Source organism: Xenopus laevis, chromosome 7L (assembly GCF_017654675.1).
Source record: "Xenopus laevis strain J_2021 chromosome 7L, Xenopus_laevis_v10.1, whole genome shotgun sequence".
NCBI lineage: Eukaryota > Metazoa > Chordata > Amphibia > Anura > Pipidae > Xenopus > Xenopus laevis.
In genome coordinates, this window is record NC_054383.1 from 111,282,821 (window position 1) to 111,308,391 (window position 25,571).

Genomic DNA, 25,571 nt, shown 5'->3' on the forward strand with positions numbered 1-25,571 from the left:
GGCTGAAGTTGCGCGCGCATCTCATAGATCCTAACCGAAGTTGCGTGCGCATCTGCCTCCCCTCCACTCGGGACATAGATAGGCCTTCGGTTAGTATATAGGATACAAGGTAGGGTGCTCCTCTGGGTGCTGGGTAAAAACAGGGATGCCCTTGCACCCACCGCTGCTGCACACCAGGTTTTCAGTCTGGAACAAAGTGAAGAGCAGACCATTGCCCCTGCCACAAGTCTAAGCTGAATGAGTACCAATAGCAGACACACTTTTGTGCCCCTTGGCACGCTTCAACTTGTGGCCAGCCTGGGTTGCCACCTCACCACATATTGAATCCACATTCTGCATGGCTAATTAGCAAGTAATCCATGCTGCCAGGGCTGGTCCTATCAAATGTGGGGCCCAATTGGGAACATGTTGGCGGGGCCCCTAGACAAAGTGTTGCTGGCTACTGACACACCAAGTATTTAGGAAAATAAGGGCATACAGGCACAAAATAGAAAGGAAAGGGGCAGACAAGGTAACATAATAGGGGCACACAGGGTAAGAGAGAGAGGGAGGAAATAGGAGAGTGGACTGGGCCAATTAGTTTGGGGCTGGGCCGATTCAGCTTGGGAGCAGGCTTGGTTGGATTGGGGGCAGGCAGGGCCTATCAAGGTTGGAGGAAAGCTGGGCCTATGAGAGTTGGGGGCAGGCTAGACCTATGAATTTGGGGATGGGCTGGACTCTCAAAGTTGGGGGCAGGCCAGGCAGCATCATGTGCTGAGGGAAATATTATCTGTGCTGCCCTGTGGTGCGGGGCCCCCCAGAGGTGCGGGGCCCAATTGGGCCCAATTGGTCCAATTGGCCTAAGGCCGGCCCTGCATGCTGCATACTGAACTGATTTACAGTATATGCAGCCATGCAGGATGCATTTAAATTAATTGCTAATTAACCATGCAGGAAGTGGATTCAATATGTGGCCAGTATTAAAGGGGCGTGCTGCCTACTTGCAGCAAGGGCAGTTGTAAATGATGTTAAAGTTTTATATTTGTTGAAATGCAGCATTAGCCAGTCTAAAGGTGGCCATACACGGAGAGATCCGCTAGTTTGGCGATGTCGCCAAACGAGCGGATCTCTCTCCGATATGCCCACCTTGAGGTGGGCAATATCGGGCTGATCCGATTGTGGGCCCTAGGGCCCAACGATCGGATCCTAACACATGGGAAACGGGGGTCGGATCACGGGACCGCATCAACGAACAGATGCGGCCGCGATCTGACGGGATTCTTCGTCTCATCTGATCAAGATCTGGCCGACTTTCGGCCAGATCTCGATCGGGGAAGCTTGTTTTCACTTTTAGAAGGGATGTAATATTCGAGTTCGTACCCTGAGCTCAGTTGATGAAAAAGAGAAAAGGGAGTAGGACGTGTCACCTCAAAATTAAGGGGTAGAGGTGGTTGATGAGGACACCCTGATATCCTAAACCTACACCTTGTCAAATATACCCATAGGTATGGGTATATAGAATTTATGTGAAAGTAGGGAGGGGTCAGGTCCGGACTGAGAATTAAAATAGGCCTTGGTATTTCAGGTACACAGAGGCCCAAACAGCCCCCACCAAACCACTAAATAGTGACTTTCTACGGGACCTTACAGCAGCCCCTCTGGCATTTGCCAGAACTCACAGATTGCCAGTCCGGGCCTGGGAGGGGTGTGTGTATGGATGCTGGGTTTTCATTTGGAGGGGTTGAACTTGATGGACTTTGTCTTTTTTTCAACCCAATTTAACTATGTTACTATATAAATAGCCAACCCCAATTAGCTGCCATATCTCACCCCTCTGTATTTATGCCTAAAATTTATTAGATTGATTAGAATCATCTGCCTGCAACAACATGATTAGACACATGATTAGACTAGGCAAAAAGTCTCCCTTCCCTTTGCTTTTCCATCTGTTGAAGGCTTTAACATAGTCACATTAGGAGCGAAAGCCTCTACCCAGCTTACCCAAAGGCACTGCTCATACTATTTTACACCTTACTTTCTATTCACAAACTTGGGTATGGGTGTGTGTGTCCTCTCTGTTGTGATGGCCATAAGGCAAATGCAACCTTTTGATGATTAAGTAAAGTGGCCATGAGATGCACAGGCTTGTGGATAGGCTTTCAGGTGATAATAATTTGGAATGAGTAAATCCTTGAATTGCGCACCTCACTACTCAGCTACCTCTGAACAGCTCCAACAGGGAACTATATCGATGTAGTTGTGCTTTTATAGTTAGAAAGAAAACAAAGAGCCTGGCCTCATGCTCATTAACATGTCATACTACACCCACACAAAGAGGCAAGGAAAGCAGCCTTCCAAACAATAAGGATTAAATACACTTGCCAGCTTCAAAAATCTCCCCTTCTCAGATGTATCACCCCTCATACAAATTCATGTTACGCTTCAAAAATGGGACTTGACCTCAATTACGTAGATTGGATTGGGCAATAAAAGCTGTGGCGTAACTAGATGTTGCTGGTCCCCACAGCAAAATAATTTTAGTTCCCCCAAAATATTCATTAAGCAACAGATATGACCCATGTGCTGCCTGGTAACAATCAGGGCAGGTTTACTAAGGGTCAAAGTGAATTTTCGAAGTTAAAAACTTCGGATTTCTAACTATTTTGTGGGTACTTCGACCATCGAATAGGCCTAAATTCGACTTTGACTTCGATTCGAAATAAAAAAGTTAGACTTCGAAAATCGAAGTACTGTCTCTTTAAAAAAGTTTGACTTCGACACTTCGCCATCTTAAACCTGCCGAATTGCTATGTTAGCCTATGGGGACCTCCTAGAACCCATAGCCAACATTTGGCAAAGTTTTTAAAAGTCAAAGGAAAATCGTTCAATCGATCTATGAAATAATAGTTTGAATCGTTTGATTAGAAGGATTTCATTGTACGATCGACCGATTTTTCAATCGACCGAAAACGGCTGAAATTCGATTAAAAAAAACTTCGACTTCGACATTCGAAATTGAAGTAATCCAATTCGATGGTCGAATTTCGAAGTTTTTTCCACTTCGAAATTCGACCCTTGATAAATCTGCCCCTCGGTGTAAACCAAGTGAGCTGCAAAGCAGGAAGTAGTGTTCTGGCTATTATGTTAGACATCCAGTCACTCCAGCCTTTATACATTACATTTTTGGCTAACTAACTATATTTGCAACATTTTTTATTTTGCACAGCCTATCTATTTACCCAGTTTTTATTTTTATACTGAACAAATCCTTTAATAAACATGTAATAAACATTTAGAAGATCTTCCTTAACCACCTGTGCTGCCATACAGTAATCCTAAAGAGGTGGTTCACCTTGAAGTCAGCTTTTAGTTTTTAGCCTATTCCTTGCAGTTTAGTAATTGGTTTTCATTATTTATTTTTTGAATTATTTTCTTTCCTCTTCAAGCTTTCAAATGGGGGTCACTGACCCCAGCAGCCAAAAACTATTGCTCTGTGAGGCTACAATTGTATTGCTATTGCTACTTTTTAATACTTACTGTATTTTTCTATTCAGGCCCTCTCCTAATCATATTCCAGTCTTTCAAAACCACTGCCTGGTTGCTAGGGTAAATAAGACCAAACTGGGAAGCTGCTGGACAATAACTAAAAAAACATAAAAACATGAAAATAAATTGCCAATTTTTTTTAGAATGTCTACATCAAATTAAGAGTTAATTTAAAGTTGAACAACAATTTGTTTGTTATACACATCCTTTTCTTGCATGCCAGAATCAATACAATGGAAAAACCTCCATGAAAGCTGTATAATAAGAAATCTCCTGCCATTTGATTTAAGGTACATAAAATATACAGCAGAGCCACAAGTTGTTATAATTCTTTTGATAGGCTTAAGTGTTGCAGGTTTTGGTGTGGATAGGCAGTAACAGTCTCCAAGCACCACTAATATGGACAATGGTTCTAATATGGATATGGACTGTTATGGATTTATGGAAAACTTTGGATAATGGACTTAATAATGGACTCAGTGATGCACTTGTAAATCTAGGTGCCTGGTTACCTGTGTATTCACAAGAGGGTGGGGCTTGAAAGGGCTTGTGGGTACTTAAAGGGATACTGTCATTTTTCAAAATGAATCAGTTAATAGTGCTGTTCCAGCAGAATTCTGCACTAAAATCCATTTCTCAAAAGAGCAAACAGATTTTTTTATATTCAATTTTGAAATCTGACATGGGGCTAGACATATTGTTAATTTCCCAGCTGCCCCAAGTCATGTGACTTGTGCTCTGATAAACTTCAATCACTCTTTACTGCTGTACTGCAAGTTGGAGTGATATCACCCCCTCCCTTTTACCCCCAGCAGCCAAACAAAAGAACAAAGGGAAGGTAACCAGATAACAGCTCCCTAACACAAGATAACAGCTGCCTGGTAGATATAAGAACAACACTCAATAGTAAAAACCCATGTCCCACTGAGACACATTCAGTTACATTGAGAAGGAAAAACAGCAGCCTGCCAGAAAGCATTTCTCTCCTAAAGTGCAGGCACAAGTCACATGACCAGGGGCAGCTGGGAAATTGACAATATGTCTAGCCCCATGTCAGATTTCAAAATTGAATATAAAAAAATCTGTTTGCTATTTTGAGAAATGGATTTCAGTGCAGAATTCTGCTGGAGCAGCACTATTAACTGATTCATTTTGAAAAAAAATTTTTTTCCCATGACAGTATCCCTTTAAAAGAACAGTAACATCAGAAAATGAAAATGTTTTAAAGTAATAAAAATATAATACAGTGTTGCCCTGCACTGGTAAAACTGCTGTGTTTGCTTCAGAAACACTACTATTGTTTATATAAACAGCTGTGTAGCAATGGGGGCAGCCATTCAAAGGAGAAAAGGCTCAGGTTACACAGCAGATAGCAGATACGCTCTGTAGAACATAATGGTGTTATCTACTATTTAACCTGTGCCATATAGCCTTTTTTAATTTCTGCCATTGCTACACAGCAGCTTGTTTATATGAACTATAGCAGTGTGAAGCAAACACATCAGTTTTACCAGTGCAGGGAAACATGACATTTTCATTACTTTAAAACACTTGAATTTTTTGTTGTTACTGTTCCTTTAAGGATATACACAGCTTGTTCATTTCATAAAGGGAAGGATCCAAAAACATATTGGGCCTCTCACAATAAAGACGTTTGTAGGACTGCGTTAGGTCCACAGTTTTTCATTTTATGTTATTTGAAGAAACGTGCCCCTTTAAGGCCTTCTCCCACCCATTCCACCAAGTCACCAACTACAAACAGAACTTGAACCTACCAATGAATTCTGGCAAAGCCCCTAGTATAGTAATCCTTGGTATTCTATTAGTTTTAACTCTATGGGTATATCTAGTGTCATAATTCACTCCAAGTGCCTCTGCACAAACCTCTGTTGCTAATACACATACATACATACATACATACATACGTACAACATTTTACGGCAAAATTTCACTCTAGTTAACCTTACAGAATCAATTGTGAGTGCAGTGCATTATATGTATGATTACATTAGCTTAGAGTGCATGTAGGAGCAGGGGTGCTTCGCCAATGAGGCAAGTTGAGGCTGTCGCCTCAGGCAGCAGTGCCCCACTAGGTACCATGGCAGCAAAAATGCTGCTCCTGGTACTTTAAGAGAGAATTTCCGGGGGAGGGGGGGCAGCAGCAACCGCTCCTGCCTCGGGCGGCGGAGGGGCCAGGATCACCCCTGTATAGGAGGTGAGTACAGTGGCAAACCCCTTGACCAGGGCATTAAAATGTTATTGCAGAGGAAATGGTTAGTGGCGAGCCTATCCTAGGGGGCCCTTGGAAAATGCCCATTTATTAAAGCAGCCCTGATACTATTTGTTATGTTACTGAAAATGTAGGTAATATGTGTGTAATATGTGTAGGTAATACAGTATGTGTGGAAATCATCATAGGATGGAAAGACAATGTATATGTAGTGATGGGCGAATCTGTGGCGTTTCGCTTCGCTGAAAAATTTGCGAATTTACCAAAAGCTTTGCAAATTTACTGAAAAATTCACGAAATGGCAGAAATTTGAGAGACGCATTGAAGTCAATGGGCGTCAAAATAATTTTGACGCGAGTGACAATTTTTATAAGCGTGACTATTATGTCCAAATGCACTAAAGTCAATGGGCATCTGAAGAATCTTGATGCGCGATAATTTTGATGCGCACAACAAATTTCTTTTAGTGCAACAGATTTTTCACCAGCAAATTTTCATAACAGAAATTCGCCACAAATCCATGCCTGGCAAATTTATTCACCCATCACTATGTATATGTCCTTCTGGATTGTAACTTTAACAATATAAATTTACTGAAGCCACTGCATGGGGGGTCTGCAGATTGATCTGTCCCTTCAATAAAGCAGTGTCCCAACACCCCAAGTACATCATCCTGATACGGAGAAGGGGACTGGGGAGCTGGAGAGTCAGACCATGAAGCTGAATCCCTTGATTGGGCCACTGATCCATTTGAAGAATAAGGGATTTTCCAGCACAAAGATGAAATGGGGACAGTGTCGGACTGGGACACCAGGGGCCCACCCAAAAACCTTAGACCAGGAGCCCATGCTCAGCAATATTATTCTTCCTCTCCTCACTCTTCTCCTAGTCTCTTTTCTTTACATACTATAATCTATTAGTCCATCTATTTAGCCTCTTTGTTTTAATAGAAATAGGGATTAGCCATGAAATAGGCCAAATATTTAGCAGCATGAGGGCCCACTGACACCTGGGCCCACCAGGAGTTTTCCTGGTATCCCTGTGGGCCAGTCCGACACTGAATGGGGAACAGTATGAACTGACAAGCAATTAATGTGTTTAGCTTCAAAGCAATAATAAAATGACTAAATTAGGTGTAGATTTATATGATTAAACCTGTAATCATCTATAACAATGCCTAATCCTGCACAATACAATAATTCAGCCGCTGGGCCTGTGTTTCTGATCCGTCACATCGTTACTTATTGTTACTGGATTAGGAAAGGGAAAGTAAGGGTTTTGCAATGTGGTAATATCATTTTCACTGGCCAAAAAGTTGTTGTTTTTTTTTTTGTTACTATATCTTGGCAGGTAGAGATATTGATATTGAGCTGCACTGAAACAAAGTGCCACTCTGGGGTTGACACAATTTAATATCAGTGTATCACTGAATGTCTGATTCTATACCTGTATACTGTAAATGACTATAATATACCGGAGCTGTCCAACTCGATCTCAGCGTGGGTATGCTTATGTCATCTACCATTGCCCTGTGTCCCTGTTGTCTTTGCCCATTCACTAATAACAGAACTGGAGCATACCAATACAATCTGGCCAAAGTCCTAGCAAATTAATATAAATGGTGCACTTGTGCAGTAACCCATCAGATCTCATATATGCAGTAAGAAAAATAAACAAAAAATAAATCAATTAATAATTTTCTTAAAGGAGAAACAAAACCATTAATAAAAAAAACCCTACCCTACAGTGTCGGACTGGGACACTAGGGGCCCACCAAAACCTTAGACCAGGGGCCCACTCTCACTACTATTATTCTTCCTCATTCACTCAACCTCTATTCTCCCAGTCTCTTTTCTTTACATACTATAATCCATTATTCCATCTATTTAGCCTCTTTTTCTCATAGAAATAGGGAATGGCCATGAAATAGGCCAATTGTTTAGCAGTGTGAGGGCCCAATGACACCTGGACCCACTGGAAGTTTTCCTGGTATCCCACTGGGCCAGTCCCACACTGCTACCCTATATAGACCCCCCTCCCCCCCCAGCCTAGTTGCCCCCCGGGCAAATGCCCCTAACTCTTTACTTACCCCTCCGTGCAGATTCAGTCCAGTGGAGTTCATAGCACCATTTTAAGCCACTTCTGTAATCTTCGGAATGAGACCGGCGCTTTGGCAATTTTTGTGAGTTTTGGCACAGCGCAGTTATCGCGAGACAGAAAAAACTGCACATGCGACGATTCGCCGGTCTCATTCCGAAGATTACCAAAGAGAAGAAGATGGCTGCCATGAACTCCGCTGGATAGAATCTGCATGAAGCAATAAGTAAAAAATTAAAGGCATTTACCCGGGGCGGCAGCTAGGCTGGGGGGAGGAGGGAGGGGGGGTCTATGTAAGGTGGTGGGGGGAAGGGTTTTTTTTATTAAGGGTTTGTTTCTCCTTTAATGTTGAGAAACACACTGGTGTCCCCATGTTTGAGAAATGCATTGTTCAAATTGTAACTGATTAAAAGGGTAGTATGTTATAGAATGGCTAATTTTTAGCAACTTTTGAATTGGTCAACATTATATATTTTGTATAATTTTGTTTAATTATTCGCTGTCTTCTGACACTTTCCAACTTCCAAATGGGAGTCACTGACCCCATCTAAAAATCACTCTGTAAAACTACACATTTAGGGGCAGATTTATCAAGGGTCGAAGTGAATTTGAGGGAATTTTCGAAGTAAAAGAATTCAAAATTCGAAGTAATTTTTTGGATACTTTGACCATCGAATAGGATACTACCACTTCAAATTTACTTCGAATTCGATTTGAAGTAAAATCGTGCGAATATACGATCAGTCGATAATCAAAGTACTGTCTCTTTAAAAAAACTTCGACTTTAATACTTCGCCAAATTAAACCTGCCGAAGTGCTATGTTGGCCTATGGGGACCTTCTACAGCATTTTTTCTAAGTCGAAGTAAAATCGTTCGATGGTACGGTAAAATCGTTCTAATCGTTCGATTTGAAGGATTTAATCGTTCGAACGATTTTATTTCGACCACAGAATATCCAAATTCAATGAAAAAAGTTTGAATTCGATATTCGAATTCAAAGTATTTCAATTCGATGGTCAAATTTCAAAGTATTTTTTACTTCGACCCTTGATAAATCTGCCCCTTATTGTTATTGGTACTTTTTATTATTCATCTTTCTAATCAGGCCTCTCCTATTACAGTCTCTTATTCAAATCAATGCACAGATGCTAGGATAATTTGGTCCCTAGCAACCAGCTTGCTAAAACTGCTGACTGGAGAGCTGCTGAATAAGAAGCTAAATAAGTGATAAATCACAAATAATAAAAATTGAAAACCAATTGCAAATTGTCTGTGTCAGAATATCACGCTCTACATCATACTAAAAGTTAACTCAAAGGTCTCCTTGATATAAAGGCAGCATTTTATATAATATAATCTGTATCCTATATGGCAGTTAACGGAAGTGTTTTATACAGTGAGATACCACAGCTATCAGTGTGGCAGCTTCCAAAAAGACAAATTTAGTACTAAGGCCATTTAGGCAGCTGTGCTGTCCTGTGTATTGTGTCTGTTGCATTATTGCTAGAATGCTACTATAAACTGTGTGAGAGCACAGAGCAATTAAACATTTATGTAATTTCATTTTCTGTTAATGACTTTCTATTATATTTTCCCAAAAGCTCATCAGGAGGCTTGCACGTGTTCAGTCACCATTGCCTGAACATATATTCCCACAGTCACACCCACATCAGTGTCACCATAGAGCAGACTTGTGGTCTTCCAGTATACCTGCCACATACACACGCCTCCACCTTCCACACACCACTGTCCCATTTACTTAGCTCGAGTGAAGGAATAGAGTAAAAAATACTTTGAATTTCGAAGTGTTTTTTGGCTACTTCGACCATCGAATTGGCTACTTCGACCTTCGTCTACGACTTCGAATCGAACGATTCGAACTAAAAATCGTTAGACTATTTGACCATTTGATAGTCGAAGTACTGTCTCTTTAAAAAATACTTCGACCCCCTACTTCGCCAACTAAAACCTACCGAACATCAATGTTAGCCTATGGGGAAGGTCCCCATAGGCTTTCTAAAAAATTTCTGATTGAAGGAATTTCGTTCGATCGATGGATTAAAATCCTTCGTTTCGAAGGATTTAATCGTTTGATCGAATGATTTTTCCTTCGATTGTTCGAATTGCGATAAATCCTTCGTTTTCGATATTCGAAGTCGAAGGATTTAACTTCGACGGTCGAATATCGAGGGTTAATTAACCCTCGATATTCGACACTAAGTCATTGTGCCCCAGAATGTCCTCCACCCACCAAACATCTTTATCTTCCTCCATCACCTTCCACCTGCCAAATGAATGCCTTCCTCTGGCCTCCTCCTAATGCCACCTAATTACCTTCCTCTGGGTTCCTCCACATGCTGGATCCCATGCTTAAAGGCATTTTGTGTGCTGAAAAAAACTATAGGAGAAAGTTTCAGCTCAATCAGTGCAAGTTGCTCATAGTGGGTGCCATTTGGCTTCTGTGCCCTTCCAAAGATGGTCTGAACTGCAGTGCTAATGCATGGGGTAAGGATTTGTTTGTGGACTCAGTAACAAAAAATATAATATCCTAGCACCTGATATAGCTCATTTGAGGTGAGCAGAAATGATTAGTACCCTCCCTAGGTGCCTTATATGCCGAGAACTGGACACCCGTTGAGCATTAACATTGGCTGTATCTAATGTCCTGCTCGTGTAAACAGAGACTAGACAATATTCAGAACTGCAAAGAGTGTATTTTCTTGTGACGTTTTAGCAGTTCAATGCGTTTTTAAAAATGACTGGTCCCAATTTATTTCAAAATCTGGTAATTGCTATTTTAACTGCTATTTTGCAGTTCAAACATTGTCATACACTGTGCACGTAGAGCCAAATCTAGTACCTATATTTAGGGACATGGGACAACAAAAAAAGGAAGGCATGAGGCATGCAGATATATTAATTTGATAGAATTAGTGCACGGACTTTCAGAGTAGGACCCTCCTGCAGGTGTGAAAGAAGAAGAACATTCGCCCTGAAAAGTTAAATAATTAAGGCTCCATGGGGGAATGTAATTAAAGTCGCAAAGAGAAAAATAATCTCGCAATGTAATATTGTTCCTTAAACTGTTATTGCATTGCAAATTTTAATTGCGCACTCTTCAGAAGTGCTTGAAAGTGTCGTAATCTTTTGGAGCAAACATAACGACTTTTTCTGAAAGAAGTCTTATAACATTATAACTATAAAATTCGCAATCGGTCTTCCACTGTCGGAAGTGGTCGATAAACAGTTTCCGGGTTCGCAAAAGCTATATTAAATTCGCGCAAAGCAAAATTTGTTCGCACAAAGGCATAACTTTTTACATTGCAAATAGTTTTTCCGTTACCGACTTTTATTACGTTCCCCAGCATGTCTTGTAATTTCCCTTTTTGTGTTGCCCAGTGTTCTTTCTTACCAGTTTGTGGATTGAGTGATCAAGGCAAGCAGCATGGAAATAAACAGTTTGTGTCCTGTAATATTTTTTTTTTTAGACTACCCAGAATCCCTTCTTTTGCACTTTTTGTAGCACATGGGAGCCATCAACCATATCAGTACATTATGGGTTTCTTTACATTTCATTTAAAGCAGCAATTGTGTAACTAACTTGCTTTTTTATAGTAGGGAGGAAGATAGTAAAGGCAGGTGATGGAAACCTGGATTGAACTTGGGTGATATACAGAAGCAGACAAGCTACCAATACAGAGGTAGAGATGAACCAGCTCAGAGAGCTTGCTTACTCACAAGGCCACTGAATGTAGGAAATCTGGGAGGGGTATCATTAAGAAAATATTTTTACAAAAGCATAAAAGCTGATACAGGTATGGGATCCATTATCTGGAAACCCGTTATTTAGAAAGCTCAAATTAGGGAAAGAACAACTCCACTAGACACCATTTTACTCAAATAATTCAAATTTTTAAAAATGATTTCCCCAACTAAGATATAATTAATTGGCTTTTGGGTTTATTTAAGTTTATTCAGTTATTTTGTAGTGGACTTAAGTTATGGAGATCCAAAATACAGGTATAGGACCTGTTATCCAAAATGCTCAGGACATGGGATTTTCAGACAAAGAGATTTTTCCGTAATTTGGATCCCCATTAGTCTACTAAAGAATCAGATACATAATAAATAAACCCAATAGGATTGTTTTGCCACCAATAAGGATTAGTTATATCTTAGTTGGGATCAAGTACAAGGTACTGTTTTATTATTACAGAGAAAAAGGAAATCATTTTTAAAAATGTGAATTATCTAATTAAAATGGAGTCTATGGGAGGTGGCCAACGGATCCCATACCTGTACAGAAAGACCCCTTATCCGGAAAAACCCAGGTCCCGAGCATTCTGGGTAACAGGTACCGTACCTGTAACAATAAGATGAAATGCAAAATCAATGGCGTATTTCACCTATTATGTCATTGGCATTTAAATGAGCAAATAATATTTAGTAAAAAAACTTCAGATTTTGAAAAATTATTTATTACATAAAATCATGCAAAGTTTGATGTTAAACGCTGTTATTATTATTATGCGCAAACCAAAAACATCTATACAAAATAGAAAGAAAAAATCTAACAGAAATGTTTAAAGGTAAAATAATGTACATAAAAAAAGGAATGAAGAGGGGTGAGAAATACGCAGAACATGTCTCCACATTTTCATGTTGCAATATTTATTGTTGCTTAAAAAGCTAATTTTTTTTCATCAACATCAAACACAATTTTTCAAATTTTCTTTTGATAAATGACTTAAGAAACTGCCTTAGGGCAATGCCACTTGAATTCTTCATCCACAGTTTGCTTTGTGCTTGTTGCAGGGAGCCTCCTTTCATGAGAATGGGATCCATAGTGATTTTTTTTTTTAAAGTGGCATGGTAACATTTAAACTAAATAATAGAAACACATATTTCCTTTTGATCATATTTACATATGTACACAATATACAGAAATAAAAACATTTTTGACTGTTGGTGGAGAGATAGTAAAAGTACCTAAAGGAGCAAGTAGCATTTGCATTTTCTGATCCTGAAAACATTTTGGTGATTTTGTTTGGCTTAAGGCAGCCATATACTTACCAAACTTATACATAAGGGGCCCATAGACAGTATGACCACCTTTCTATTGTTTGGCTTGAAAGCCTGAACAATCAGAGCCGGTGGAAGTGAACGGTACATGTGGGACATCTGCTGAGCACCTAAAAAACTTTGGACAGCCCTGCAATAGACCAGTCAAATGATGGGCATTCTGTGTTGTGTACATGTGTTTGCTGGGGTGTTCCCAAGTTCTACAACAGGAACTATAAATTAAACTTAAAAAATATTCATAAAGATGCAACATTGTTATTTTTACGGTTTGCCTTTCATCTGTTCTGTATTTGTGAAACCAACACATGGTCCCCAGATTGAAATGTTTCAGCAGCCTTAAAGAGGGTACATCAAGCAGTCATTCAGAGCATCATGGCAGCCAAGAGCTTCAGCAGCAGCTGGATCCTGGGCAGTTCATCAGAGCGGCTGAGATTCTTTTCTACAAAACCTAAACATAAAAGAAAAACAGGAAAACTTGAAATCAGATTTAATATTAGACCTAATTAAAACCTAGTACCTTCCCACACCCTCAATTATTTGATTTGGCATCTTTAATGAAAATTCAAATAAAGAAGAAAGATGCAGAAAGGTTTTAGCAGGCTATTAGGCCCAACCTGACAACAGTACATCAACTTATGAGTAAGTTAGGGCTAATTGTCTTTAAATAATCGCTGACACAAGATAACAAGCAAAGCTGATGAGTAATGTGGGTGTGTATCTCTGCTGTCTAATCCTTCTGGGGTTATAAATAATACCCTTAGCTTTCACACGGTATAGTAATACAGGTATGGGACCTGTTAGCCAGAATGCACAGGACCTGGGGTTTTCCGGATAATGGATCTTTCTGTAATTTAGATCTTCATACCTTAAGTCTACCAGACCATTGTGTAAATATTAAATAATCCCGATAGGCTGGTTTTTCCAATGAGGATTAATTATATCTTAGTTGGGATCAAGTACAAGGTACTGTTTTATTATCACAGCAAATTTATTTAAAATTTAGATTTTTTGGATAAAATGGAGTCTATGGGAGACGGCCTTTCCATAATTCGCATCCGAATAACGGATCCCAAACCTGTACAGGCAAATAGTGACTTTTTTAAATATCTTTATTGGTGCACACATATCAGACCAAATAAATCATCCGACGATACATCGTGATCAGTAAAGCAACCCAAGTAAATGAACTTTATTGTACTACGACTACAATTTTGCACCAATATTGAAATAAACCTGTTCCATGCCAGGCTAGCAATGGGGAGAGCAAACTACCTTTTCGTTATACTTGGTTTGGATAATAATAAAGGGATTTAGTATGGCTGGATAGAGCCCAGAGAAATGTAAAAGATTCTGATTTTATAGTTACTTTGACTCTTGATTCTCTGTCTTATACCTAACGTCAAAGGTCCATCAAATTTAGCTTCACCAACACAGCTAAATGGACTCATCTGAATTGCGATTGGTATACTAGATATGTTTAATCATAGCATCTATGAAAAAGTGACAGTATCATAGATGCAGCATCATAGATCAGCCTCCTTTGTTATAAAACAAAAGGCAGGTGGTCTCTGGCAGACACAATGGGAAAGGTAACAAGCTTGGGTTACAGGGCACAATGACAAAAAACAAACCATTCAAATTTGATGAGAGAGTAAAAAGCCTCAGAAGGTCTGTGGGAGAGGAGAAGAAAGAGAATACTAACAAAGAGAGAAAGTGTAATAAAAGACAAGGTCAGCATATTCTTTATCTTACCCAGCATTGATATTTCAGTTTATTCTTATTAACCTACAGCTGTGCTTCATACGTTGTTTGTGAAATTATCTGAACGCTGCAGCACTGTAGCTCTTCTGGGTGGTCTTCATTTTACATTTATTTCAAAGCAGTTGTTCTGATCCTTTCCATCAAGCCTTAGGAGCAATAGTCAAACATTGTATATACTCAGGGAGAATGACGATGGTCAATATTCCATATACTGCTTTCCATTAAGAAGCTCAAGTAAAGCTCTGCTCATGGAAGACACAGGTTGTTGCCAAGTTGTGCCTGCCAGTTGCTGCCAGATGACCAGATGTAGAGATCTAAAGACTTGCCTGAAATCCAAAGGTCAAGCATTTTCAGGCTGAAATGTATGTTGGGTTTGGTTATGAGCCAGGCAAGCCTGGATTCCCCTTATTTGTGATAACTCCCCCTTCTGCATTCGTTTCCGGCTCATCTGACTTCACAGTCCTTCAGAAGGTGCACTAGTAGCCTGCCCTCTCTAATGTAATATCAGTCTTCATTGGAGAGGGTAGGTTGGCTATTATGCCCCTTTTCAACTTTGGGTCAGGTTTGGCCCTAGGTGAGAAGTAACAGGTTCGGGGGAGGTGGGGCAATTCCACACCTGTGTACCACACAAGCAAATTTGGGGAGATTAGTTGCCCCAGCGACAAATCTCCTCTTCTTCGGGGTGACAATCTCCCCAAACTGCCTTCCCCTCCCCTTGCCGGCTAAAATGAAAATCCCTGGGGGAAGGCACACGCCGCGCTTTGTTTTCCGAAGTCGCCAGAAGTTGCCTCATGAGAAAAAGCAGCACAAAATGCCACATGTGTCATTAACCTAATTGCTTAGGGATCAAAGGATCTTCAAATATATCTCAAAATGTTATTGGCCTCAACTCTGAGCATTAGGTCCTGGGCTCTATTTGGTGCCCTCTGCAGCATGCAAATTATTTGGCACCAGCTGAATACTATGCAAATGGGAGGCATGTAAGAGTAAGAGAATGATCACAGCACGGCTATGTGATGCCCATATTGATGCTCATGAGCTTGGCACTTGATTTATAGTAGGATGCAAATATTACTCATGAATATCTTGTATCCTGCATTGAATATAAAATGTAACGCTTTAAATGCTATTGCTATACACATGTCCAAGATTGGGTGCTTCTTATTTAATAACAACACTATCACTGACAACTGGGTCATTATAACCATCGTTATTTTCTAATGCAGGGGGTCCCCAACCTTTTTTACCCATGAGTCATATTGAAATGTAAAAAGTTGGAGAGCAACAGAAGCATGCAAAATGTTCCTGGTGATGCCAAATAAGACCTGTGATTAGCTATTGGTAACCCCTATGCGGACTGCTTTGAGGCCACTGGGAGTTACAACCAATAGGTTGGTGCACATGTTGCTCACGAGCCACTAGTGGGGGATCAGTGTTCTAATGGATGGCAAACCGCCCTGTGCGTCATGAGTTTAGAAGACCATACACACATTGACAATAGATACCAAGGCAACCTCGTCTGGTCTCTACACTGGTAGTCAAATCAGGCAAATTTATTCTCATTTTGGAAAGCTCACTGAGGGGTAGCACTTTCAATTAAAAAATACCCCCCAGCTTTTTTGACAATAAGATGGGCTTATGCAAAAAAGGTGTATAAACACTGAACATCTCAATTGTAATATATAGATAGATACAGTAGATAGATATAGATATATATATATTGATTGAGAGGACACCACGACCTCGCCAAAAAAAGTGGATTTTGGCTCAAAGAGTCTTTAAACCCCTTCCTTCTCCTTGTTCCATTGTGAAGTGATGGATATTGGGAAGTTCCTCCCATTTTTATAATGGGTGTTGCACGAAAAGCAGGGATTTCATCATTAGGCACTTGCATTTTAACTGTGGACTACCAAAACCAGACAAAGGAGTGGCACTGGCTACTCTCTGTAATTCTGTAAGTGATTAACTATTTTGGAATTTTTGTTACGAACCACTGCACTTTGCAAACAAATTGTCTCCTTGTGGCACCTATAAAGAGATGTGCTACCAAAAAGTACAAATAAAGTACTCACTTAAGCATATTTATTAAATACGTGGTTTTCTTATTGATCAACCATCTACTTAAGACCTTTCAACAGTGTAGCACACTCAAGTAAGGAGCGGCTATGTCTACATCCATTTCCAGTAAGCCATATTGGCACTGGTATGTCTGGCCGGCAATGTGATATGGTAACTCTATATCAGGTAATCTGCAAACATCTCTTTAATAAAAAATAATCAGGAATTTCGATTTTTCTGACTTGTATGTGCCAATTAATCACAGAGTGCTGGTTAAAAAAAAAACAAAAAAAAAAAAAAGCTGAGTGCAGTGCCAATACTCTATTTTGATTCAAATATTAGCAACCATATATATGCATGCATGTATTTATTTATGTATATAGCACCACAATTGTGTGCAGTGCTTTATAGGGTGAGAACACAAACAGGGGGGGGGGGGGTATAGTTATCTTAAGTTATACAGTAACAATAGATAAATCTATGTTTAAGTAGAGCTTTCAATACACAGTTGGGATGAAGTCCTTGTTCCAAGGAGCTTACAATCTATTAACGATTGTTTCCATGTCAAGTCCATCGCTTTAATCATTAAACACCAGAAACTGCACTATGCGCATGGTGGCGTATAGTATATCAGGGCGGGACTATTAGGAGATGCAGTGACATCTGTTGATCCTCTTATTTACACCTGGCTGTGAAAGTATGAAATCCAAGCAGTCCCCTCTCTCAGTTCCTTATAGTAAAATACTAAAACTCTGTCCACAGAGGGCAAAAAAAGGCTTATACAGCAGCATATATGCAATGGCTACATACTTGGTGGGGGAATTTCAGAAAGACATTTGAAAAATATAAATTTCCACACTGCACCTCCTTAGTACATTCTCAGTGTGTTCAGTAAGACCACAAGAACATTAGATTAAAGGATAGTTTCAGAACACTTCATTATTTTTCCTTGGTTTCCTCACTTACTCACCTGTTAAGATTCAGAAGCTCCTGAGAGCAGCTCTGGCTTTGGGCCCTTGGCTCTGGATAGCTGTAGGGTGTCTGGTTTTCTAGATCCCTCAATTTTCCACCTCCTGCTTCCGCGATTTGTACCCCGGCTAGAAATGTGGCGCGAGATCTTACGTGCCAGGCGGGCAAGGGTGCCATCCTTAATGACATAGTCCTGCTGCAGTTCTTCCAGAGATATTTCAATGTTCCCGGTGTACCAAAAGATCCAGCCAATTAAACTCATGAACACGAGTATTGCTCCGGTGTATATCAGCAGGTCACCAAAATCTTGACCATTCAATTGCAGATCTGCAAAGATGCCAACCAGGAGGGAGACCACGCCGGCCAAGTCCATTAAAATGGCAAAGAGCAGGGCTAGCCGACATCGATCTAAGGCGTTTGAAGCCATTGCTGTGACATAGCCAGGTAGTATTAGTTTTTCCGTGTGGGCTCTATGCGTGTGCTTACAAGTGTGCAATTCAAATGGATTGTGGGGAAGTGGAAAGGACTGGTCTAACAGGTTTAGGAACACAAAGGGGTGGTGGAAGGGATCGGTTTGCATGCTGCTATTAACTGTTTAATTGTACTATCCCAACACCTAGGCAAGTGTCGCACTGTCAGTAGGATGTACAGCTTACCTTCCTTCAGCCATTGTTAAACTACAACTCCCAGTATACTTTTTCTGTCATAACAGCAAGAGAAAGTAGATCAGCTATGCCACGCCAAATACAGCACAAGATCATTGTAGATATCTACTGTTGATTTCTATACAGTTGTGATTACAAGTATATACTTTTATTTTTTCCTTTTCTGACACAAGCCAGGTATACCGACAGGTAGTCATTTAGTTCTGATTTATTATTATTCCATATCTATATAGTGCTGACATGATCTACAGCATTTGAAAGAGATTAAACATATGCCATATTTTCTGCCCACAATGCAACATGCAAATTGACATCAGTCCCAGCCCAATCTAAGTTCTTATATAAACACACTATAGTCAGTTTTACCTGTAGCCAATTAACCTGCCTGCATAGGAAGAACAAAAGAACTCCTTGCGCACAGTGTCCAGGCTAGAATTAAACTCAGGGCCCGGCAGTGCTAACCACTGGAAGAGCATATGTATCCAAGGGTGAGAGAGAGCTCTCCACAGATTGCCAGAGCGAGAAGTTGAGGAGCATAAGGAATGACATTAGGGCAGCAGATGTTATATCAGGGCAGATATTGGGGCAGCAGAAATTATATCAGATCAGATAGTGGGCGGCAGGTGTGATATCAGGACAAATATTGGGGCGGCAGGAATGATATCAGGGCAGATTCTGGGAAGTAGCAGGAGTGATAACTGAGCAGATATTGAGGATCAGCATGAACTATATTAGATCAGATGCTGGGAAGTAGCAGGGATGATATTAGGGCAGGCAGGGCCGTCATCAGGGGGGCACAGCTGTACTGGGCCAGGCCCTAAAGGGGGGCCCAGGCTGTGCTGCAAAGTTCATGTGCCGCCGAAGACCCAAAGCCGAAGTTGAAGTCCTGAAGGAGCAAAAAGACCAGAAGATAAGAAAGAAGCTAAAGAAGAAAGTAAGGTAAGTTCCATTGAACACCAATGTTTTTATTTTATTGAACCACTGGCCACCAATGATTTTTTTTAATTTATATGGGGGCCCCTGTCCACCAATGATTTTTTTAAATTTAAAGGGGCCCTGACCACCAATGTTTTTGTAAAAACGTTTCTGAGGGGCCCTGGCCTCCTTTTTTTTTTTTTTAAATTATAATGGGAGCCCTGACCACTAATGGCGTTTTTAGAAAGTGAGTGCGGGGGTTTACCATTTTTAGCGCTGGTGTCCGTGTAGACTTTTATTATTGTGTGGGTGGGGCTTGGTGGCTTGGTGGGAGGGGACCAGCGGGGCCACAAAACATTTTGCTGTATGGGGCCTGTGATTTCTGATGGTGGCCTAGAGGGCAGGTAGTTAGAGCAGATGCTGGAAAGTATTAGGAATGATAGGGCAAATTCTAATAAGAAGTATTAATAAAATCTGAGCAGATATTGAGGATCAGAATGAACTGTGTTAGAGGCTAGAGCAGATGCTGAGAAGTAGTAGGAATGATATCAGAGCAGATATTGGGGCAGCGGAATGATGTTAGAGCAGATGCTGGGAAGTAGCAGGAATGATATCAGGGCGCATATTGGGGCAGTATGAAAGAGAGTAGAACTGATACTGGGAAGAGCGTGAACAGCACAACATCTAGCTATTCTGATTGGTTTAAACATAGGGCAACGCCCTACTTAAATTAAATTGGATAAAAGGAATTGATGGACATCCAGTGCAGCCACTGAGGAGCTGAGGGTAGGATGACGTCGCATAGCAGAATTATTAAACTTGGTGTAGTGTACCGGGGCATTTATATGCTATAAGGGACGACATCGCTTTCAGGAGGAAGTCTGTTAAATAATGGGGACGGAGCAGCGAGGAGTAAATGTGAGACTGAGAAGGGCACGGTGAGTCGCAAGCCTAAATGGAGAAAGTGGGGAAGCTGAAAGGGGAGGGAGACAGCGGAGGTGTGCCGAGAGCGGAGCGTTCAATTGGCTGAACTACCGAGTGGGCGGGGACATTTCTCATGCCGGAAGTGTGGAGGTGAGTTCAGGAAGGTAAATTGCTGGGATTTGCGTTCCAGATAATTATCATATGTGTCTCGCTCAGTAAGCGTTGCTATAGGTTCCTTCAGAAGTCAATGCCACGGTTCCCTATGAGTTTTAAAATAGATTGCTGTCAGTCTAATATTGTTTTATCCCTGTGATTTAACCCCTTTTCATGCTGTTGCACAGAAACCGTGTGATTTGACCCATCACTAGACTTGCCACCAAAAGGCGGGCCCAGACGTACTGGGGGGAGGTGCAGTGGGGTATTGGGACAGATCATCTGGGGGTTTGGAGGGGGAGAGGGTCTGGCGGCATTGGGGTAGAAATGGGCTGCACTGAATGCATAATTTTTTGGATCATTACCAAACCAAATTTATATATTCATAATAGGGAAAATTAACAAATTTACATCTTCTCTGAGTATCACCTTCGTTGTCCAGAGCTTTAGAGTCATTTGGTACAATGGTTCAGACTCCATTCGGCCAAATTTGATCCCTGCAAAAAGTGCGCTTTCATTCAGCCGAATCCCAAACCCAATCCTGAGTCCACTGCATTTCTAATAACAGAGGCCCAACTTGTGGGTTTTTTACACCTGACTATAATGGCCTGTGTTTCACCGAGGTAATTCTGTCAGAACATAATGGCCTGCTAGTTGGTGATATTACACCAGTCCCTTCTGATTCCTTTTGTCAAGCTCCTATCGGACCCTCTGTGAGGAGACTGAGGATACCCAGCTCTTTCTACTTCTCCAAGTTTAGAATTTCCAAAGCAGAAAGGGCAATTAAACATACGAAAATGTAACTAGCTAACCATATTCCCTCTGTATCTTGCCTTCTTCATAGTCCGCTATAGCCCTGCTATCCGCCTGCATAATCATTTGTGTGACAGCAGTAATTATTCAAAATGTAGAAATGCCAGTCAGCAACAACATAAATGTATTCTAATAAGCACACCTCCAAATACACTCTCCTTCCATCCACTTTAACTGGTGTCCTGGATTGCTGTAGCAGTATTTCCCCAAATTGAATAAGGGTCTCACCCCAAACATTGTGCACTATGCTTTTTCTGCAATAAATGTGGCTATAAGAATTTCACCTTCCTAACTTGTGTTGCCCCAAGTTCCTATTTTCTTTGTTTGGTGAAATGCTGGTAAGGGCCAATATCAGAAATCAAGGGGCCCCATACTACACAGCAGGGCGTTCCTACCCCCTCCAGGGGCCCAGGATAATAACAGCTGTCAACTCCTCTGATTTTTTGGGAAGTTACCAGTTTTTCCACTGTCCCCCGATTTCTAATTATTTGCAGGCAAAAATCCAGTGTGTGTATGCATAGAACATTGCAGTGACGTCAGCGAAGCAAACGTATGTGATGTCACAAACCAAGAATTTTTTCAATGGCGTGCTATTGAAAAACATAAACAAAATATCACACATATCTATACCTTCAGACTTGTACATGCCCCATTCACTTCCCATATCTTGGCCCACCCTTTGCCACAGTCCCCCTGAATTCCTTGTACACCCAGACGACCTGCTGACAGTGGCAGCTGGGTATTGTTATTTAAACACCCCAGGCTAAATACCCTAAACTATGGCACTCTCCAAAAATCCTTTAAAGATCCTGGCCCTGGGGCATAATACATTTCTTTGCCAGTCTGAAACCTAAAATGAATTAACTGCCTCGTATACACTAGAAATTATTGAACTTATATATGTTACAGTTATTGTGGTGAGGTAAAACAGACAAGTGAGTATCATGGAGACTGAATGGGGTAGGTTTTACCTTGTGTGTGGAACATTTGCCTGCTGGGATGGTAAATTGGAAAATGTATCATCATGGAACATGATTACAATTATCACCTGCCACAAGAATGTTTCAGCCATTTATACCTGCCCTGGAATCTTTGCCTACAAGGCAGATGGAACAGATTGAGTGACCGAATACTTTTTATGACATCTTATGAAGCAAATAAAGTGGTTGAGGGCTGCCCACAATACCCGTTGCCCAAATGAATCAAACTGGCCACACTAGGTTGAGAATTTGTAAGTACTTGGGGGAAGTGTAAACATTCATCTAGCACATTTTCATCTCATTAAAATGGTACTTAGTTCCTGTGTGACATGCAGGAGGATTCAGGAAGAGCATTATACTCTTCCCTGAGATTGTGTCTGTTGCTGCCCACATGCTCCAGGTAAAATCTGATTCAGTACCATCAGACCAGACTGGCAGTGCCACAGGAGCTGCTGTAAGATGCCATAAACAGTCACTATTTAGTGGGCTGTTTGGGTTTCTTTGTACTTGAAATGCTAAGGTATATTTTGAATCCCAGTCCAGGCCTGCGTGCCATATATATCCCAATTCCTGACTGGAACTGCTGGGAATGCTTCAGAATTCCACACTTTGAATTTTAGTAAAGTTAGCCCTTAAAGGGGTGGTTCACATGTAGGTGAACATTTAGTATAGGTATGGAACCTGCTATTCAGAGTGTTCGGGGGGCCTGAGACTTTCCGGATAACGGATCTTTCCATAATTTGGATCTTCACACTTTAAGCCTACTAGAAAATCATGCAAACATTAAATGAACTCAATAGACTGAGTAAGGATTAATTATATCTTAGCTTGGATCTTAGCTTGGATCATGTACAAGGTACTGTGTTATTGTTACAGAAAAAAGCGAAAGTTTTTTAAAATTTGGATAAAATTGAGTCTGTGGGAGATGGCCTTTCCATAATTTGGAGTTTTCTGGATAACGAGATTCTGGATAAAGCTTCCCATACCTGTATATTATACAATAGCTAATTCTAAGCAGCTTCAATTGGTCCTAATCTTTTTTCTTTTTTTTTTTTTCAATTATTTGCCTTCATCTTCTGTCTCTTTCCAGCTTTCAAATCAGGGCCACTGACCCGTCTAAATTAACAAATGCTGTGTTAGGCTATATATTTATAGTTACTGATACTTTTTATTACTCCGCTTTTTCTCCTATTCATATTCCAGTGTCTTATACGTATCCGTGCATGGTTGCTAGGGTAATGTGAGCCCTAGCAACTGGATTACTGAAATTGCAATCTGGAGAGCTGCTGAATAAAAAGCTAAATAACGCAAAAACTAGAAATAATAATAAAAAAATAAAAGCAATTACAAATTGTCTCAGAATATCACTCTCTACATCTTACTAAAAGTTATTTTAAATGTGAACAACCCCTTTTAAAGATTGAAATCCAGGCTCTTTATTTAAACAGTGACCCCGGTTTCATTTGATTAGTGTCGTAGCTTTCCTACTTTTGTTGTTTTAAATTATTCATGATCTGTTTCATGTTCAAGCTCATGTAATTTGTGCTTTCAGAAATCTCCTAGTGCCCCTCAAGGCTGCTTGTTCTCTGCTCTAGGGAACTCTGTGTCAGTTGTCCTGCATGGAGCCCGTGGGTAGTACCTAAACTGCAACAAGAGGAGGGCGGCCTAATCTGAACACAGTCTGAAGCAGTGTCAGCCAAGCTGTGCCCCAGGCTGCATCCAGGGGATAATGCTGATCTAGTGTATGCTATCCGAGTGCACTGAATGAAGCTTTGCTATCATTAATATCATTCTTTATTCCCTTCATTATTGTAGTGGAGAGATAAATGAAAACCCAGCAGCAGCTTTGGGCAGCTACTATAGCCTTTCTCCAGCAACTAAACACCATGATTTTTCCATCACTCAATTTATTGGTATTGCATTTAAATGACAGTCATTAATGCTACTATCGGGTGTGTTTTTTTCTACTGATTGAGAAAATGCTAGCAGTTATGGCATCTGTCTATCACATGTGCCCGAATTTGGGCAGAAAATGCATGCTTCTGCATTCTGGGTAGAAATTCTACCTATGAGTAGATTGGCAGTTTTTTTTCACAGAGGAACAGTTCAGGGGTAGACCATGGATTTGGTAAAGATGCATATTGTATATTTTTTCACTGTATACAAATTGTTAGATGTTGGCCGAAGGCACATCAGCCAGAGAAAATACTAACTGTACCAGGGACTGACAAAAAAAAACATTGAGTGGAGGGCCAGGGATGTCAGAGAACAGGAGTGGGATTAAAGCAGTGGGGCATCATGTATGGCGGATAGAACACGTCTGATCCAAGGTTACCATTTTGGTCTCTCGGCCAAAAACTACACCAGTAGGCACAAGGGAACTCTAAAAAGTTGTATGGAGGTTGTGGTGTTTATGTTTAGACAAATTGCCTGTAGATTTCACTGTGCCCAGATTTATACTGTGCATACTTCCTGACAGCTTAAAAGTGAAAGTTACTGTTGTGTAATGGCTGCCTGACACTGCTAATAAAGCACTGTTATACTCATCCTTGGCTAACCAAAACATAACAGAGGTCCATAAATGTGTGTGTATGTATATATATATATGTATGTGTGTATGTATATATATATATATATATATATATATATATATATATATATATATATATATATATATATATATATATATATATATATTGGCAGATGAAAGAAAGAATGCTACTGATTATATATTTCCTATGCACTTTAAATTTTTTATCTTTAAAATGGTAAGAATGGTAAACATCAGCCACAAGGTGGCATCCCAATCCTGCCGACTTATGAGAGCAGAGTACTGAATAGGTCTTGAAACCCCAACTAACCTTCTGCTAGGAGTTTCTCATGATTTGTACTAAAACAATTTTTATCCATTCTGAAAGGGAAATAATGTCAATTTTAGATTAGTGTTTCCTATCTCCATTCATCATAAGCAATTTTCCATTTCATTAATTTCCATTATGTTTTGAGACGATCTTGTTGACACCTTTCAAAGCACAGGACGGTTATATCACAAAACATATACAGGTATGGGACCTGGGGTTTTCCTGATAAAGGGTCTTTCTGTAATTTGGAACACCTTAAGTCTTCTAAAAATTATTTAAACATTAAGGGGGTTATTTATTAAGGTTCAAGCTGTGTTTACATGAAAATTCAAGTTTCCAGTTTTTGGTCAAAACGTAAATGTTTTTTTCTGCCGAAAACCCGATTAATTCAAGTTTTCGAGTTTCACTACTAAGTAACCATTCGAGTTGTGAGTTAGTTCAACCTTTGATAAATGACCCCCTAAATAAACCCTAATAAGGATTAATTATATCTCAGTTAGGATCAGGTACAGGTATAGGATCCCTTATCCGGAAACC

At 40.4% G+C, this 25,571-nt stretch overlaps 1 protein-coding gene and 1 non-coding gene across 4 annotated transcripts in view; one reads left to right on the forward strand and one right to left on the reverse strand.

Annotated features, from left to right (window-relative positions):
* Positions 1-12,503: 12,503 nt before the first annotated feature.
* Positions 12,504-18,214, reverse strand: LOC108696685. Its single transcript, XR_005962586.1, has 2 exons — positions 17,725-18,214; positions 12,504-13,383 (listed from the first exon to the last, which is right to left on the reverse strand). It is a non-coding gene; the product is annotated as an uncharacterized LOC108696685 (transcript).
* Positions 18,215-18,621: 407 nt separating this feature from the next.
* LOC108696686 (isochorismatase domain-containing protein 2-like) overlaps positions 18,622-25,571 on the forward strand; it is a 64,397-nt gene continuing 57,447 nt past the window's right edge. The window contains exon 1 of one of the 3 annotated variants that reach the window (XM_018226272.2): positions 18,622-19,327. In XM_018226272.2, the coding sequence (XP_018081761.2) occupies positions 19,239-19,327 (89 nt within the window). In that variant the 5' untranslated portion in view covers positions 18,622-19,238. Of the gene's footprint in view, positions 19,328-19,581; positions 20,378-25,571 lie in introns of those variants that run through there. The other 2 variants (XM_018226273.2, XM_018226274.2) reach the window with 2 other exon arrangements.